The sequence below is a fragment of the Eptesicus fuscus genome, chromosome 13, assembly GCF_027574615.1.
Source record: "Eptesicus fuscus isolate TK198812 chromosome 13, DD_ASM_mEF_20220401, whole genome shotgun sequence".
NCBI classification, from domain to species: domain Eukaryota; kingdom Metazoa; phylum Chordata; class Mammalia; order Chiroptera; family Vespertilionidae; genus Eptesicus; species Eptesicus fuscus.
In genome coordinates this window covers 68110396-68127098 of record NC_072485.1, presented here as the reverse complement: position 1 = coordinate 68127098, position 16703 = coordinate 68110396, and the positions used below count along the sequence as shown (strand labels likewise).

General features: G+C 60.3%; 1 protein-coding gene across 2 annotated transcripts; it reads left to right on the top strand.

Moving 5' to 3' along the window:
* The first annotated feature begins 3894 nt into the window (after positions 1–3894).
* On the top strand, positions 3895–16700 carry DGKZ (diacylglycerol kinase zeta). Of its 2 annotated transcripts, none has more exons than XM_028153534.2 (31): positions 3895–4658; positions 4980–5088; positions 5410–5505; positions 5827–5904; positions 6973–7029; positions 7465–7533; positions 8392–8463; positions 8564–8680; positions 8781–8852; positions 9128–9223; positions 9482–9564; positions 9666–9726; positions 9813–9926; positions 10018–10158; positions 10694–10772; positions 10950–11005; positions 11123–11185; positions 11289–11362; positions 11444–11555; positions 11945–12144; positions 12333–12433; positions 12554–12633; positions 12724–12793; positions 12936–12976; positions 13494–13633; positions 14432–14463; positions 14674–14717; positions 15152–15272; positions 15362–15395; positions 15626–15725; positions 15984–16700. In XM_028153534.2, exons 1-31 carry the CDS (start codon positions 3913–3915, stop codon positions 16098–16100), a joined length of 3375 nt encoding a protein of 1124 aa, XP_028009335.2. In that variant the 5' UTR covers positions 3895–3912; the 3' UTR covers positions 16101–16700. The 2 variants fall into 2 exon arrangements, with proteins under 2 accessions (XP_028009335.2, XP_008144988.2); XM_008146766.3 differs by having other exon boundaries at positions 3898–4658; positions 5830–5904.
* The last annotated feature ends 3 nt before the right edge of the window (positions 16701–16703 follow it).

Genomic DNA, 16703 nt, shown 5'->3' with positions numbered 1-16703 from the left:
CCTCTGGAGGCAGAGGAGTCCCTGAGGGACAGGCCTGGTACCAGGGGCGCAGGACATTCCTCATGGCATGAGCAGACACCCAGGTGGATCTAGCTGCCAGGCTCTGTTCCTCATATGGTGGGTGGTAGCCACCCTGGGCACTCCTGCTTCCCTTTCTGGGTTCCCACTCCCGCCACGGGCAGAGACAGGAGGTAGCACGATCCACACCTGGTGTCTGCTGTGGGTGTGGGCTCTGCCATGTTCCTGCTCTCTCCAGGTGTTGTATCATCTGGTGCTTTATACTAATATCTCATCAGAATGTCCCTTATGCCAACCTTCTGAACTCGATGGCATCATCCCATTTTGCAGATGAGAACATTGAGACTCAGAAGGTTAGTTGATCAGCCCAGAAAAACAATGGCAGATACAGATTTCAAAGCCTTTGGGCTTTTCCACTTGAAACCAGCATAGAGTGAGAGATAATCCGGCTGGGTGGCTGAGAGTCCTGTCCTTTCTAGCTGGAGCACTCATGCTACTCCCTCACTACTGGCACCTGCCTGAGCCACACTCCTGTTGTCAAGGGTGCATGGCCAGACACCACCATGCATGTCTCTCCCTTAGCATCCTCTGTCCTCCTCAGGCCCCCAACAGCCAGCTGAAGGTTGATGGGGCTCGTGAGTCCTTTCCCATCCTGTCTCCTCTGGGTGTGACAGGCTTCCCCAGCCTTCCACCCAGAGGCTGAGGGGCAGCCAGTTTGCTGTTGTGTCAGAACCCCGTGGGCCTCCTCCAGTGTGTTAAAAGTGACAGAGCATGAGGTGAGAAGAAGCTGCAGCTGAGAGCTATGCTGTGGGAAAAGGCTCCAGGTTGAGGCAGGGAAAAGGCTAGGACAGCCCTGAGGCCAGCTTGTGCTCTGACCAGTCCCAGGAGAAGCCTCAGCAGTTAGGAAGTCAAGAGTCAGGCAGTTGCTGACCAGAGGACAGAGGTTTCTATGGAGATCAGAGGAACAGGAAGCGTGGCATCTGGGCCTGGGAGGCGGGTGAGGGGGGCTTGGGAACATAGAGGCTTGGGTGCCTGGCAGGAGAGCTTGTCATAAAATGTCAAATCAGCCAGTCTAATAGGCTCCTTGTACAGATAAGGAAACTGAGGCCTGTGAAGGGACAGCTTTGCACATGGTCACACAACACCAGCCAGGCCTGCCTTGCTCCCCACTTGGAGTGACTGTACTCGGATAGCTGAGGAGTCGCCTGGACAGATGTGGACTTGGGATTGCCCAGCAGTGTGTGGGCCAGACTGCTGTAGGGGCACCTGTAAGTGGCCCCCGTGTCCTGAGGTGGGGTGTGCAAGTGACCTCTTCCTCCTGGCCCCTCTTGTCAGTGAGGATCTGGAGCAGCGGACAGGGCCTAGCCCTCAGCCCTCACCACTGCCCACAGAGCGCCTGCTGCACCTCCCCCACCCCCACCCCCACTGACTGTGGCCTTTTGTTTTCTGGGTGACACTAGCATCAGGCGGTGTGTCCGGGTGACTAATCTCCAGGCTGGGCAGCTGTCACAGGGCAGCCTGACCAAGCGGGTGGGGAAAGCTGATACCCTGAGGGGTGCTGGCAAGCCAGTGCCCTGGCAGCAATGGGCAGCTGGGCCTTCAGGCTTCTCTTCCTGGGTGCGGAGCAAACCCTGAGTCAGGTAGGCTGGGTTTTGGGTCCCAGTTCTGCCGCTGACCAGCTGTGTGACCTTGGGCATTATTACTGCACCTCTTCAAGCCTCAGTTTCGTCATCTCTATAATGGATCCATTGATCCCGCCTGCCTCACAGGCTTGTGGCGGGGATCAGATGAGGTGGTAAATGCAAGCGCTTAGCCCAGGGCCTGTCATATAGGAAGCGTTCAGCAAATGGGGCCCTTATGTTTCTATGATTCCCTTTCACCCCATCCCACCTTAGTGCTAGCTCTCTCGCCCAAGAGGAAAGACCCCACTTCCACTGCCTCTCCGGGGTGCAGGCTTCACCTTCACGTAGACTTGGGTTCCAACTTTGGCTGTACACTAACTAGCTTTGGATTGGGGGCAGGTTGCTTCTTTGAGCCTCAGTTTCCCATCAGGAACATGACGTGAAACTACGTGTTGTTTAAGGTGGCTGTGGTTCACAAAATGATCTCTGTGTTTATAAAGGGCACGACACAGTGCCTGACACAAATGACACTTAGTAAATACTAGCCGGGATGATACTGATTTTAGAAAGCAGCCAAGAGCTCTCTGCCCACAGAGCTCACCTCCTGCCCTTTTTCCTATCACCTTCAGGGGCTGGTACTGTGGCAGGCAGAGAGCTGGAGCCAGGCGGTCTAGAGCACTGCTTCCCCAGGCACGGCTGCCTGCGCTGCTCACTGATCACAGGACTCAGGCACTTCGACCCGTCCGCCTGCCCCTCAGCACCCCTGCACCCATCCAGGCCTCCAGCCTGGCACTGCCCGCCCAGACCCACAGGGCAGTAGCAAATCAAAGACAGAGTGGGTGGGTAGGTGGGTGGGAGGAGTAGGTGCTAGGTGTGTAGCCAGGCCTGACTCAAGCCCATCATTTCCCACCATGTGTCCAGGGCTCCCACCCACTTAGGCCCTCAGCAGGCCAAGTATTTCTCCTGTCAGCCCCAGGCCGGTGTCTGAGGGCCGTGACTCAGACCGCCCTGAGGCTGTCAGGGCTCAGAAGTGCACCCCATGGAGGGACACAGGCATCCCTGGGCACTCTGGAGGTGCCCCCCCTCCCCATAGCAATGCCAGGCTTTGTGCCATTCCCTCATTGTTAGGGAGAGACAAGGCGCAGGTGATCCTAGTGGCCTGTGGAGAAGGGGTGGCAGGAACAGGTGAGCTGGCACAGAAAGTGGAGCAGGTGTTCAGGAAGGTCAAGAGAGGATGGTTTGAGCAAGGAAGGTCACCAAGGGTCCTGCCTCCCTGCAGGTGGCTCAGGGCACTCAGTGTTTGGGATTGAGTTGGGGCTTCTAGCACTCCTTAGAACAAGTACAGTTCACAGGCACCCTCCACAGCAGGGCTGCAAAGGTTTTCAGACATCACCCCGTGCTTTCACACACGGGATGTCCTTGCTGTGCCTTAGAGCAGCCTAGTTCCAGAAAAGTTCTTGCTCTCAGCCCCGCAGAGATACAGACACGTGCAAAACCCAAATCCAGAAGGCTTTTCTCGTGGCTTCTCCTCCCCCGCAGTCTCCTCATCTCCCCGCCCCCCATAAAGACTGGGGTGGACTCTCCCTGCATCTGCCTCCAGGCCTCTGAGGGCCTTGCTTTCCCGGGTCCTCTGAAACTTAAGGCAGATGTCAGACACTCCGTTTCTAGATGCCACTCAGCCTTACCCCAAGACTGGAGCTGAGAATCAGGGAGTTGTATAGAGGACTGAGTTTCTTTGTTTTATTATCATGCCTTGGTTTGTGCCAGTCCGGGAGGGGATACCTAACCTAACCCGCACCGTGCTGGTGGCGAGAGGAAGGGCCTTGCCCTCTGCCCTCCGTTGTCTAGGCCAACTCCGAAATGGAACCCAGGACTCCAGACTTCCAGTTTCCTTTTTATTTTATTTTCCATCAGCTTCAGGCAAGAGAAGTCCTTTAGGCCAGACTTTGTGGATTATGGTGCCTGGACTGGGGAAGCCGGGATTGGTAGCTGGAAGTGCCCATTACTCCTGGGGCAGCCTAGAGGTATAACTGGGGAGAGCATCAGTGCTCCCAAGCATGGGAAATGTGGGCTCCCTTGAGGATTATCTGGTACCCTCAGACTCCCTGCTTACTGAGTCAGAGGCCATAGTCATCCCTCCCCCACCACCAAGTGTCTCCTCTGCTCAAAGGCAGAGGCTGTGCTGGGCTCCTGGGCCCAGGCAGGGCCATGGCCCAGCCCAGGCCCTGATGCTCCTGGTCTCTGTGCCCAACAGGCGCCCGCCTGCCCCTGCATGGAGACCTTTTTCAGGAGACACTTCCAGTGGAAGGCGCCAGGCCCTGGAGAGGGGCAGCGGCGGCCCAGTGGCATGGGGCTGCCTACCGGCAAGGCTAGGCGCCGTTCCCCTGCTGGTCAGGCCTCCTCCTCGCTAGCACAGCGGCGCCGCTCCAGCGCACAGGTCCAGGGCTGCCTCCTGAGCTGTGGGATGCGGGCCCAGGGCACCAGCCGCCGCCGCTCCAGCACTGCACCCCCAGCCCGCAACCCCCGCTTCGTCGTGAATGAGGTGCCCACCTCACAACCTGCCACTGTGGGGGCTCAGCTTCTGGGTGCACCCCTACTGTTGGCCAGACTTGTGGGCATGAGTGAGGAGAAGGAGGAAGAAGGGGTCCAGGAGGAGGATGTGACAGTTGCAGCATTGAGTACCACCCAGCGAGACACCAAGAGATCAGGGCCATCCCCACGCCAGAGTGCGGGGACCCTGCTGCCCGCATCCCGCTGCCTGCGTGGGCGCCGAACCTCCTCCCACCTGCTCCCTGCTGACGTGGTGTATGACCAGGCCCTCTGGGGCCTGCATGGTTACTATCGGCGCCTCAGCCAACAGCGACCCTCAGGCCAGCACCCTGGCCCCGGGGGCCGAAAAGCCTCAGGCACCACAGCTAGCCCCGTGATGCCCGCCCGTATGCGCCCACTCTCCCGCCGGCGCCAGGTAGCCCTACGGCGCAAGTCGGCCGGACCCCAGGCCTGGAGCGCCCTGCTTGCGTAGGTATAGCTGCGGCGGGCAGGGCAAGTGGTGCGGCCTCCAAGGGAGCTGGCATGGAGCAAGGGCCTCGAGGCTCTGCCTGACCTCAGGGCACCCTGCTTTGGAGCAGCGCCCCAGAAGGGCTGTGAGGAAGGCTGAGTCTCCTGCAGGAATCCTCTCAGAGTCTTGGGCTGCTGGGTGGGGGTCCTCTACTCTCCCTGTTGCTGTCCCTATCTTGGCCTTGGGTTGAGGTCACAGTGAGGGCAGAGGTCCCAGGTGGGGAGGGAAGAAAGCAGAGTCACCAAGTGCTCAGCTGGCCTCAGCTGTCTCCTTTTCTATAGGAAAGCTATCACCAAGTCGGGCCTCCAGCACCTGGCACCCCCTCTTCCTGCTCCCGGGGCCCCCTGCAGCGAGCCAGAGCGGCAGATCCGGAGCACTGTGGACTGGAGCGTGAGTGGCTGGGTGCTGGGCGGGGCAGATGGGTACTGTCCCCATTGGGCTCTGGGCCACACAAGCAGTTGGGAGTGGAGGTACTATGGGCAGCTGTGAGAGGAGCCCATGGGCCTATGGGGTCAGGGCAAGCCTCCTGGGTGGCCACGTTTGAGCCAAGTCTTCCCAAGTAGGGACAGTGGAGAAAACAGGATGGAGCAAAGTAGATAGAGGTGGCTGGAGCAGGTCTGTCTTGGGAAAGAGAGGTTGTCGGGCCAGGGCAGGGGCTGACAGGTGAGCTGGGTGGCCAGCATGCACTGAGTATGCTCATCTCACTTCTAGGAGTCAGCAACATATGGGGAGCACATCTGGTTCGAGACCAACGTGTCGGGGGACTTCTGCTATGTCGGGGAGCAGTACTGTGTAGCGAAGATGCTGGTGAGTGAGTCGTATGCAGCACACTGACCCCTGGTGATAGAGCCAGATCTAGAAGCCTGTTGGCCGACCCCTGCTGGCTGGACAGCTGCAGCCCTTCCCAGGGAAGGTGCAAACCATGGCTCTCACCTGAGCGCCCTTGCTGTGGGCTACCTGAGGATGGTGAGAGGAATGGGAGCTGTGTCCTGATGCCAGAGTCAGTAGTGGGGGTTCCTAGTGCACACAAAGGGCGGATGTGCTGGGGAAGATGTGAAGATTGCCTGCCCTTGAAGCAGCATCCTGTGTGGAGGTACCTTGTGCCTCAGGGCCCTCTCTTTCCTATAGCAGAAGTCAGTGCCCCGGAGAAAGTGTGCAGCCTGCAAGATCGTGGTGCACACCCCCTGCATCGCACAGCTGGAGAAGGTGAGTGTGGTGGTTCGACCTTTCCCGCCCCGCCCCTTCAGGTGCTGAACCCTCTCAGAGTACACGTGTCTGCACGCACATATATGTGATTACACAAGCATGGCCTGCCAGGGGTGCCACAGTGTGTAAGGTGGTGAAGAGCCAAGGACCCTCAAGCTGACGTGCCCACATTTGAATCCTGGCTCCCACCTTTATTAGCTGCTATATCCCCACTGTCCAGCATGGGACACGTTGACTGTTACTCAACAGGATGAATTAATAAAGCATGGCCATAACACCGTTTTATCAGTAGCCAACCTAACACTTGGAAGGGGCAGTTGCCTTGCTGAAGCTTCATAGTTGGCTCAGTCATGTGCAGTCCCCAAACCTGGCTCTACATACTGCGACTGTAGAGACCTTTCCCCAAGTCCATGGTCCAGTGTGTCTGCAGCTGGGCCGGAGGGTCCAGGCAGAGGCGGGAGGGCTGCCGGGCTGACAGGGCTCCCCCGGCAGCAGAAACCCAGACCAGCATACAGGAAAGCCTGTACGACTAGGAATGGCACCAACAAGGCGAACGCGGGCTGCGGCCTCAGCCCTTAACTCGTAGAACAAAGCTTCCCCACACTTCGCTAAGGCCGAAGCAGGGACAGTTGGGAAAAAAGAAGCAAATGCAACCTCAGGCATTATAGACCTGTCATCACCCCCTAAAGTGAAAGTCAAACCAGGGTTCCACAGTTTAGCTGAAGGTCTTCAGGGACCAGTCAGCACAAGTCTGCTGGCAAGGACTGGGGTGTGTGCAGGTGCCTAGGCTGGAGTGCCGGAGATGGAGGGAAAATATAGGAAACCATGGTGCCGTTCTAGTCCCTCCCCATCCCAGGGTACTGGGCAGAGGAAGGAGAGCTTCCTTCTGGCTGGTGGAGAGGAGGCAGGATGCAGGGAGGTGTCTCGTGTTCTAAGGGCTCCCGGGATAATTTGGAGCTATCCTGTCTTGTGAGGAGAATGCTGAATACCCTTTCCTGCAGGGGTTGGCCATATGCCTGACCCCAAAGGGGGTTCTTATATTTTGGTGGACACTGTAATCTTTCACAGATAAATTTCCGCTGTAAGCCGTCCTTCCGTGAATCAGGCTCCAGGAATGTCCGTGAGGTAAGTGCTCACGGTAGTTTAGGGGCAAGGAGACCCCAAGTTTCCTGAGTGGACCTCTCTGCAGTGTTCCCAAGTGCCACCAGAGGGCTCAGCTCTTTCTAGGCTGTTTGGGGACCCAGGGAAGTACAAGAGGGATCTGAGTCAGGCAGGAGTTAGCTGTGGGCCCTCCCAGGGAAGTACAAGGGATTAGGCTCTGAGAAAGCCTCAAAGGGGAGGGTCTGGCTAGCCCTGCCTACAGAAGGGGGTGGGGCACCACTTGCCCCCACGTGCCCCTGCCCCTCCTCTGAGCCTTGACCCTGCTCCGGGCCTTCATCTCACCACAGGACTGTGGAAAGCTTCCCATTCCTCCTCATTGATATATTGAGAGGTGCAGGCCATGCTCAGGGCTCCTCTCCTCCATGCCTCACTCCAACAATATCTCTCCTCCTCCACCAGCCAACCTTTGTGCGGCACCACTGGGTACACAGGCGGCGCCAGGATGGCAAATGTCGGCACTGTGGGAAGGTGAGAGGCCTGCCCAAGGAAGTCAGCTGGCCTGATGCCCACTGGACCTGGGCTGTAGCCCCTGAGGCCATGCTGTGTGTCCAGTGTGGCCTGTCCGTCACTGTGTCCCTGGAGTACAGAGTCCCAGAGCTCACGCTCAGCAGGATGAGTCACAGTCAATTCCAAAACACCCTGGTCTCTGGGCTGGGCAGAGAGCAGGGGGGAAGGGCTTCTTCCAGCGCATTGTGTCAGGACTGCTTTGAGGTCAGTGAGCCCCCGGAGAACCTGTGGTCTTGGGTGCTAACTCGGCAGGTGTTTGCTGAGCGCCCGTTGGGTGTGGACCACTGAGCTAGGCAGCAGGTTCCTGCCTTCCTGGAGGGGGGGTGGCTCGAAGACACACTGCAGGTGGTCTTCCCAGCACTGTCCGCAGTGATTTCGCTCGCTTGTTCGTGGTTTACTTCTTGTCTGTCTGCCTCAGTAAGTGTAGGTCCTGAATGGTCTTTCCTCCGTTGACCTCAGTGCCCTGCACAGTGTCTGGCATACAGTGCCCTCAGTGACTGCAGTGTACAAGGGAGTGACCAGGGGCCTGGCCGGGTCTGGGGTCCGGAAGGAGGGATCTGAGTCAGGCAGGAGTTAGCTGTGGGCCCTCCCAGCAGACCTCAGGTGCATACTCAACACTTTGCAGTTACCTCAGAGCACGGGCCCCTGGCCAAGCCTCCTTGTTCTGAGGGCTTATTTTATAGTGTGTTGTGTGGGGGTTTTTTAATTTTAAAAAATGTGCTCAATTTCCCTGGGTGGAGAGAGGTTGACAACAGAAGAGGGCCTGGGTCTGCTGCTCCAGGCCTGGCCCCTGGCCCCCCAACCACCTGTCCACCCTAGGGCTTCCAGCAGAAGTTCGCCTTCCACAGCAAGGAGATCGTGGCCATCAGTTGCTCCTGGTGCAAGCAAGCGGTGAGTGTGCTCGCCCCGCTCCCGCAGGCCATCCCGTGCTGCGCTGGGTTGGGGTCCCAGGGCTCAGCTTGGCCCAGCTCAGCTGTGTTCCCCCCTCTAGTACCACAGCAAGGTGTCCTGCTTCATGCTGCAGCAGATCGAGGAGCCGTGCTCCCTGGGGGTCCACGCTGCTGTGGTCATCCCACCCACCTGGATCCTCCGTGCCCGCAGGCCCCAGGTGAGTCCTTCCTGCACCCTTGACACCCCACACCCACTTGGGGTCTGCCAGCCGCCCCAGCTCACCCGCCTTGTCACCAATGCCCCTGCTTCCCTTGCAGAACACCCTCAAGGCCAGCAAGAAGAAAAAGAGAGCGTCCTTCAAGCGGAAATCCAGCAAGAAAGGTCCCGAGGTTAGACCTGGGGCCAGGCGGGCGGCTGGAGGGGACAGGAGAGAGGAGCCTGTTTCTTGGAAGGTGCCATTGGCTCAGCCTTTGGTGGGTCATTTTGGACTCTGGGGCCCTGAAGAGGATGGGAGGTCAGACCTGCGAGTTGCCTCTCTGTGGCCAGGCCCACCATGAGCTCTGACCCAGAGTTGGTACATGGGGGGCGGCCAGGGGTCCTGCTGAGCATGGGGGTAGGGTCCACCAAGACTTGAAGGAGCCTTACCTTACGGGCTGTTTCCCAGGAGGGCCGCTGGAGACCCTTCATCATCAGGCCCACCCCGTCCCCCCTCATGAAGCCCCTGCTGGTGTTTGTGAACCCCAAGAGTGGGGGCAACCAGGTATGTACAACCTCCCCACTCCACAGAGCCTGGGGGGAGGCATGGGGTCAAGATTCCTGCCCCTTCCCCCAGAACCCACAGCTGTTCCAGGTTCCATATCAGACTTCTGCCCCGTCTCTTTCCCAGGGATCCTGGGGGACATCTAATCCTGTCTCTGCCCCTTGCCCCTTATTGGGCCTGCTTCCCAGGCCTTCTCCCTGTGCTTCTCCCCACCTCAGCCCACCACCCCTGACCCTCTTGGCAACTGGTCCCCCACAGGGTGCAAAGATCATCCAGTCTTTCCTCTGGTATCTCAATCCCCGACAAGTCTTTGACCTGAGCCAGGGAGGGCCCAAGGAGGCGTAAGTATTGGCCAAGGCTCTGTGGGGACAGTGGTGGGGGCTTGCCCGGTGCTCAGGGTCCAGCCCATATGCCCTGACCCGTTCCTGTCTCCTCACCCCAGGCTGGAGATGTACCGCAAAGTGCACAACCTGCGGATCCTGGCGTGCGGGGGTGACGGCACGGTGAGTCCTCCTGCTTCTGGCTGGGCCTGGGCCTGGGCCTGGGCCCCACTGGCCTGACCAGGACTCTTCTGCTCTGGCCCCTCCAGGTCGGCTGGATCCTCTCCACCCTGGACCAACTGCGCTTAAAACCACCGCCGCCTGTTGCCATCCTGCCCCTGGGCACTGGCAACGACTTGGCCCGCACCCTCAACTGGGGCGGGGTGAGAGCCCATGGGAGGCGGGCCGCTGGGGTGGGCTGTGTGGTGGGGAGGCCTGCCCTCCGGAAGGGCTCCGTTTCCGCTCTCCCACCAGGGCTACACAGATGAGCCTGTGTCCAAGATCCTCTCCCACGTGGAGGAGGGCAACGTGGTGCAGCTGGACCGCTGGGACCTCCGCGCCGAGCCCAACCCTGAGGCGGGGCCTGAGGAGCGTGAAGAGGGTGCCACTGCCCGGGTGGGTAGGCCCAGGCAGGGGCAGTGGGTGTCTGGGATTCCCCGGAGACATAGGCTGGGCCCCTTCCCATTCCCTTGTTCTGGGGCTTTGGTCAGTCTCTTCATTTCTTCCAATGTCGGCTTCTTCATCTATACAATGGGAATAATGGAACTCACCTCCCAAGACAGTCGTTATTCAGCCACTTGGCAAATATTTACTAAGTACCTGCAACCTGCCAGGCCCCGTTCTAAGCAGTGAGCAAGACACAGTCCCCCTGTGGAGCTCCTACCGACTGTGGCACACGGGGAAGCAAAGCCAGGGAAGGATGCCAGCGGGAGGGGGTGCTCTTGTGTACAGGGCAGCTAGGGGAGCCGAGGGGGCAGAGCCTGAGGCAGGCAGGTGGCGGGGAAGAGGTTCTGGAGGACCCTGTGAACTGCAGAAAAGGCCTCTGAAACGTGTGGCTGAGCAAGCACAGTGCCCTGGCTGGGGCTGGGCCTGGAGCAGGGAGGTGTCTGTGAGGCCTGACCCTCATGCTGGTCCCTTGACCTTTTCTCAGCTGCCTCTGGACGTCTTCAACAACTACTTCAGCCTGGGCTTTGATGCCCACGTCACCCTGGAGTTCCACGAGTCTCGAGGTTGGCAGTCCCTTGCTGAGGTGGCCGTGGGAGGCTGGGGAGGCAGGGACACAGGAGTGTCTCTGAGACTTTCCCCACCAGTGAAAGGCACCCGCCCAGCCCTTCCTCCCCACCCCCGCCTGGTAAGCCCAGCAGGCCCAGACTGACTGACTTCCCCCATTTCTTGTCGCCACCTAGAGGCCAACCCAGAGAAATTCAACAGCCGCTTTCGGAACAAGATGTTCTATGCCGGGGTGAGTCTGGGTCTGCCAGCCCAGCAGCACCCCTCTTCCCAGGCCCCACAGGGCCCCTGCCAGAGGTGGTGAGGGAAGGCCTCTGTCACCAGATGGTGACGCCTCTGTCTCCCACAGACAGCCTTCTCCGACTTCCTGATGGGCAGCTCCAAGGACTTGGCCAAGCACATCCGCGTGGTGGTGAGCAGGCCGGGCTGCAGGCAGAGTGGACAGGCCCAGGTGGGAGGGAGGCTGGCTTGGCACACACGTGTACCCCCAACACCCTCCCCGTTCCTGTCTCCAGTGTGATGGAACTGACCTGACCCCCAAGATTCAGGACCTGAAACCCCAGTGCATTGTTTTCCTGAACATCCCCAGGTGAGGAGGGGCAGGCGCTGTGGGCCTGCGGTCTCCATCCTGCAGGACTGTCCTCTGAGCCCTCGTGCTCCCTCCCTCCAGGTACTGCGCAGGCACCATGCCCTGGGGCCACCCTGGGGAGCACCACGACTTCGAGCCCCAGCGGCATGACGACGGCTACCTCGAGGTCATTGGCTTCACCATGACGTCCCTGGTGAGTGGGCCAGCACGGGGCCTGCCTGGAGCCCCCGTTCTGCTTTGTGCAGTGCCCAGCACGGCTCCAAGATGGAAGGGGTGTCACCAAACTTCCCTTCTCTGGCTGGGCACTCACTGTCTCCTCCTCTCTCTGACTCCGAGTATCTGTCAGCCTCTCTGTGTCTGAGCGACACTCATCCATCCCCTCTCACTGGACAATCGCTTTATCACCTCTGTCTGGCTCTTGCCCTTACCTCCCCTCTCTACTGGGGTCTCACCCTCCCTCCGCTCTCTGTTGGGGTCACTTTCTGTTTGTTCTCTGGCCAGAGCCCCCCCCTCCGGCAGGAGCAGAGCTGGGGACCCCATCATGCGGCCCTGGCCCCTGACCTGAGCCCTCTGCGCCCACAGGCAGCGCTGCAGGTGGGCGGGCATGGCGAGCGGCTGACGCAGTGCCGTGAGGTGGTGCTCACCACGTCCAAGGCCATCCCGGTGCAGGTGGATGGCGAGCCCTGCAAGCTTGCCGCCTCGCGCATTCGCATCGCCCTGCGCAACCAGGCCACCATGGTGCAGAAGGCCAAGCGGCGCAGTGCCACGCCCCTGCACAGCGAGTATGTTCCTTCACAGCCTCCATGTGCCCTGGGCCCAAGGCCAGACTCTGCCCTTCGCTGAGCCTTGATTTCCCCAACTGGAAAGTGGCTAACAGTCCCTCCACCCCAGGGACTATTGGGAGGAGACCTTTGGCTGGATTCCTGGACAGGGCCCTTGCCAAGTCCCCTCTTATTGCCCCTGCCCTCAGCCAGCAGCCGGTGCCCGAGCAGCTACGGATCCAAGTGAGCAGGGTCAGCATGCACGACTACGACGCCCTGCATTACGATAAGGAGCAGCTCAAGGAGGCCTGTGAGCGGCATGCAGGGCTCGAGTGGTGGGGCGGGGGAGGGGCAGCTGAAGAGCCACTGAGTCCCCTAAGGGCAGGGAGTGGGATATAGCCGGCTGCCAACAGCCTATTCTGTCTTCCAGCCGTGCCACTGGGCACTGTGGTGGTCCCAGGAGACAGTGACCTAGAGCTCTGCCGCGCCCACATCGAGAGGCTCCAGCAGGTGAGGCAGAGGCGGCCCGAGCCTGCCCCGCGCTGTTCCCTCCTGCTCCAGGTTCTGGCTTCACCCAGCCCCCGCCTTTCTTCTCACCAGGAGCCTGAAGGTGCTGGAGCCATGTCCCTGACATGCCAAAAACTGTCCCCCAAGTGGTGCTTCCTGGACGGTAAGTGGCCCTGAAGGGCTGGCTCCTGGCAGCCCCAATCCACGTCCTGCCTCCTCCCTGGGGGGTCCTGGGTCGGGGCAGCAGAAGACCTGGGCCTGGACAAGGGACCCTGTATCCTCAGCCAGCTCACTGTCTCCCACAGCCACCACTGCCAGCCGCTTCTACAGGATCGACCGGGCCCAGGTGAGCACTCGCCGTCCTGCTCCATCTACAGCCGTCTTCATGTTCCATAGCATTCAGATCGTCCATGTCCATGGACAGGCATGGCCCTGCCCTCCAGAATAGGGTGCACAGGGATGGTGCCAACAGGGACAGGGAGCCAGTGTACCCAGAAAAGGCTTGCTGGGTGGGTGGGAGGGCCTCAAAGTGCAGGTGCCACCCAGGAAGACACAGAAGAAAAAGCACATCTGGCCAGGGGTCAGGTTGCCTGGAAAAAGGTTTTATCAGTGGGAAGGGGCTGGTAGGCCCAGTACACAGAGGTCAGTGCCTAGGCTTGGGGATGGGAAAGGGGAGGGGTGAATGGAGAGGTGAGGGGCAGAGGAGAGCAGGCCACTCGCCTGCCTGCCTCTTGCCAGTGTTCACGTCCAGAGCAGAGGCTTCTTCAAGTCTGCTAGCCTGTGGCCCTTGCACCCACCATTGGCTGCCCTGCAAGGCTGTGACCCTCAGCCCTGATCCTCAGCCCTTGCCTCACTACCCACAGGAACACCTCAACTATGTGACTGAGATCGCCCAGGACGAGATTTATATCCTGGACCCAGAGCTGCTGGGGACATCGGCCCGGCCTGACTTCCCAACCCCCACTTCTCCTCTCCCCACCTCCCCCTGCTCACCCACACCCCAGTGAGTCCCGGGCTCCTCCAGTCTCTGGTCTATAAGTCCCACCTATAATCCAGCAGTTCCCGAAGCTCTGCCTTCAGCCCCAGCCACTTCCCTGAGTGCAGGCCTCGCACTCAGCTAGCTGCCTTTGTGGCCCCATCCCTCCTCCCACCCGTCTGACCCTGCAGCGTCCTGTCAGCTCTCCCCCACATCTGATCACACCACCCATCTAAGCCACCGTGCCCCTGCCTCCAGCTCTCCTGCTCCCCAGCCTAGAACCTCTCAGTACCCTGTGGGCATTTTAGGGCACATGGCCTGTGCCTGCCCCCTCCTCTCCATCACCGCAGGCCGCAGGCCGGCCCCACTTGCCTCTCGGTTCTCTGAGGCCTCAAGTTTGCCCGCCTCCGCACTTGCCTTTGCTGCCTCAGACACTTCCTGTTCTTCACGGAGCTGCCCCTTCCGTTCACACGTACACCTGCGTGTTTCCTCCCCAGAGAAGCCTTCCTGGGAACCTCATCTGACGTTGCCGTTCAATTACACTACCCTGTCCTCCTGTGTTCTTCATAGCACTTCCTGCTCTCAAAAGACTTTATTTATTTATCTCCTTGTTTGTCTCCCTGGCTAGAATGTAAGCTCCCTGGGAGCCAGTTCTCCGTCTGCCGTGGTCACTGTGGTACCTGCAGTGCCTCGGGCAGCTCTTGGCATGTAGGCGGCACTCAATAAATCATTGACAGAATGAAGGGTGCCCCTGCTTGGGGCTGGGAAGGTGACAAGCTGGCCTGTGCTGTAGCTGGGTCACGTCTCATCCCACTCTGTTTGTAGGTCACTGCCAGGGGATGCTGCACCCCCTACAGGTGAGGCTTCTCCCTGGTCATCAGCATGAGGTGGTGGGGAGGTGGGCCCGTACACAGCCTTACGCAGACACAACTGCTGAGGTACACGTGGTCACATTCACCATGAGCCCAGCCCTCGGTGCACATGCCCAGCAGCCCCCCGTGTACAGTCACCCACCAACACAGCCCAGGCCTCCAGCCCTGGCGTGTAACAGGCAGGTGTTCCTGCAGGTGAAGAGCTGGTTGAGGCTGCCAAGAGGAACGACTTCTGTAAGGTACCAGTGCCCTGGCTCCAGTGTCTCCTCGGCAGCCCCCTCGGGCACGGGCAGTGGTGCCTCTGGGGGGGCCAAGCGCTGTCATCAGTCTGTCATCATCTTTACCATCTCAGCAGGGTCTCTGTGGTGACTCCCATTCTGCCTTGCCCCTGTCCAGCCCACAATCTGTGTCCCTTCATAGGGGCTTCCTAGCTCAGTCAACCTGTCCCTGGTGCTCAGAAAGGAGCGAGTCTTAGAGGAGCCGCAGGCTCCAGGGCCGGGGTACTCGGGGTGAGATAAGCCCTCACACTCAGAAAGGCCTCCAGCAGCCCCTAGGGAGCGGTGTGTGTGAGCACGCTAGTGCCAGGCCGGTAGCCTGTGAGTTGGGGGGCATTTCTGTGGCTGGAAAGGCTGGGCCAGAGGAGCCCCAGCCCTGCTCTGCCTCCTGCCCTCAGCTCCAGGAGCTGCACCGAGCTGGGGGGGACCTCATGCACCGAGATGGTCAGAGTCGCACGCTCCTGCACCACGCAGTCAGCACTGGCAGCAAGGAAGTGGTCCGCTACCTGCTGGACCACGGTAAGCTGTGCCACTGGGGCCCCTGGGCTGGGCCACGGAAGGGAGGAGAGGCTGCCAGGCCTCTGACCTGTCCCTCCCCTCTCCACCAGCCCCCCAAGAGATCCTTGATGCTGTAGAGGAAAAGTGAGTATCCGGCAGTGCAGGACCCTGGTTACCCTGGAAACTGCCATCTTCAACCCCTCCTGTTTGGTCTGTGGGCGCCCATAAACCCTTTCCGGCCAATCTGTCATCCTCTAGGCCACACCCCCTTATCCTAGGGCCCCAAACTTCCTGCCCTTTCTGAGGGCCCTCGGGAGACAGATGGGCGGGCTTAGAGGGCTGGATGGGGCCCACAGCCAGCCCCTGTTCCCCAGCGGGGAGACCTGTCTGCACCAGGCAGCGGCCCTGGGCCAGCGTACCATCTGCCACTACATCGTGGAAGCAGGGGCCTCGCTCATGAAGACAGACCAGCAGGTGAGCAGATTGACAGGGTGGGCAAGGAGTCCACGAAGGCCCCAACCAACCCTCTCCCCGACTTGGGCCCTTGTGAGAGGGAAGCCTCCGGGGAGGGCCAGCCACCTCTGGGGATTTAAAGCTGTTCCTCAACCTTAAGAAACCTGAGCCAGCTGGGGTGGAGCTGGCCCAGCCGGGCCAGGCCTCCCTCCCCCGCCCGCAGCCTGGGAAGAGCACCTGCCCTCCCCTAAGCCTGGTCACGGCTCCTCCCTCCTCCAGGGCGACACTCCCCGGCAGCGGGCAGAGAAGGCTCAGGACACGGAGCTGGCCGCCTACCTGGAGAACCGGCAGCACTACCAGATGATTCAGCGGGAGGACCAGGAGACGGCTGTGTAGCTGGGGCCAGTGCTGAGGAGAGACAGCACCGGCCAGAGCACGAGCCCCCTCCTCACTGCCACATTCCAGTCGGACAGCCAGGGGGACCCATGCCCCGGGAAGGAGCCCCTGCTGCCCCCTGAGGAGCCGCCCTAACCGAGGGCTGGATTCTGAGGAGCGACAGCATCTCACCGACACCCCTGAGCCCCAGGCTGACCTGGAGGCTCACGGGGGAGTAGGAGACTGGACTGAACTGGGCAGGCCGTTGGGGAGCTGGGGCTGGGCCACTGCAGGCGCCCTCACCCTCAGCGGGTGCCCTCCCTAGTGTTGGGGGGGGGGGCAGAGGGGCTAGAAGCTCTATCAGGGAGCCTTCCTAGCCGCCTGGTCCTTAAGGGCCCTGCTCTGAGGCTCCTGGGAGCCCAGTCCCCACTCCTGCTCTGACCCCATCTTCCCACCAACCTGGAGCCTGCTGCATTCGCCTGCCCGCTGCCCTGCTTGGCACCTACCCCACTGACCTTCCCCAGTATTTCCTCGAGGACTGTGGCCTGGGGGTTGGGGTGGGGCTCTCCTGGTGACTTGTTTACAGCTGGGTGTGACTCAGTAAAGAGATTTTTTTTTTCCTTT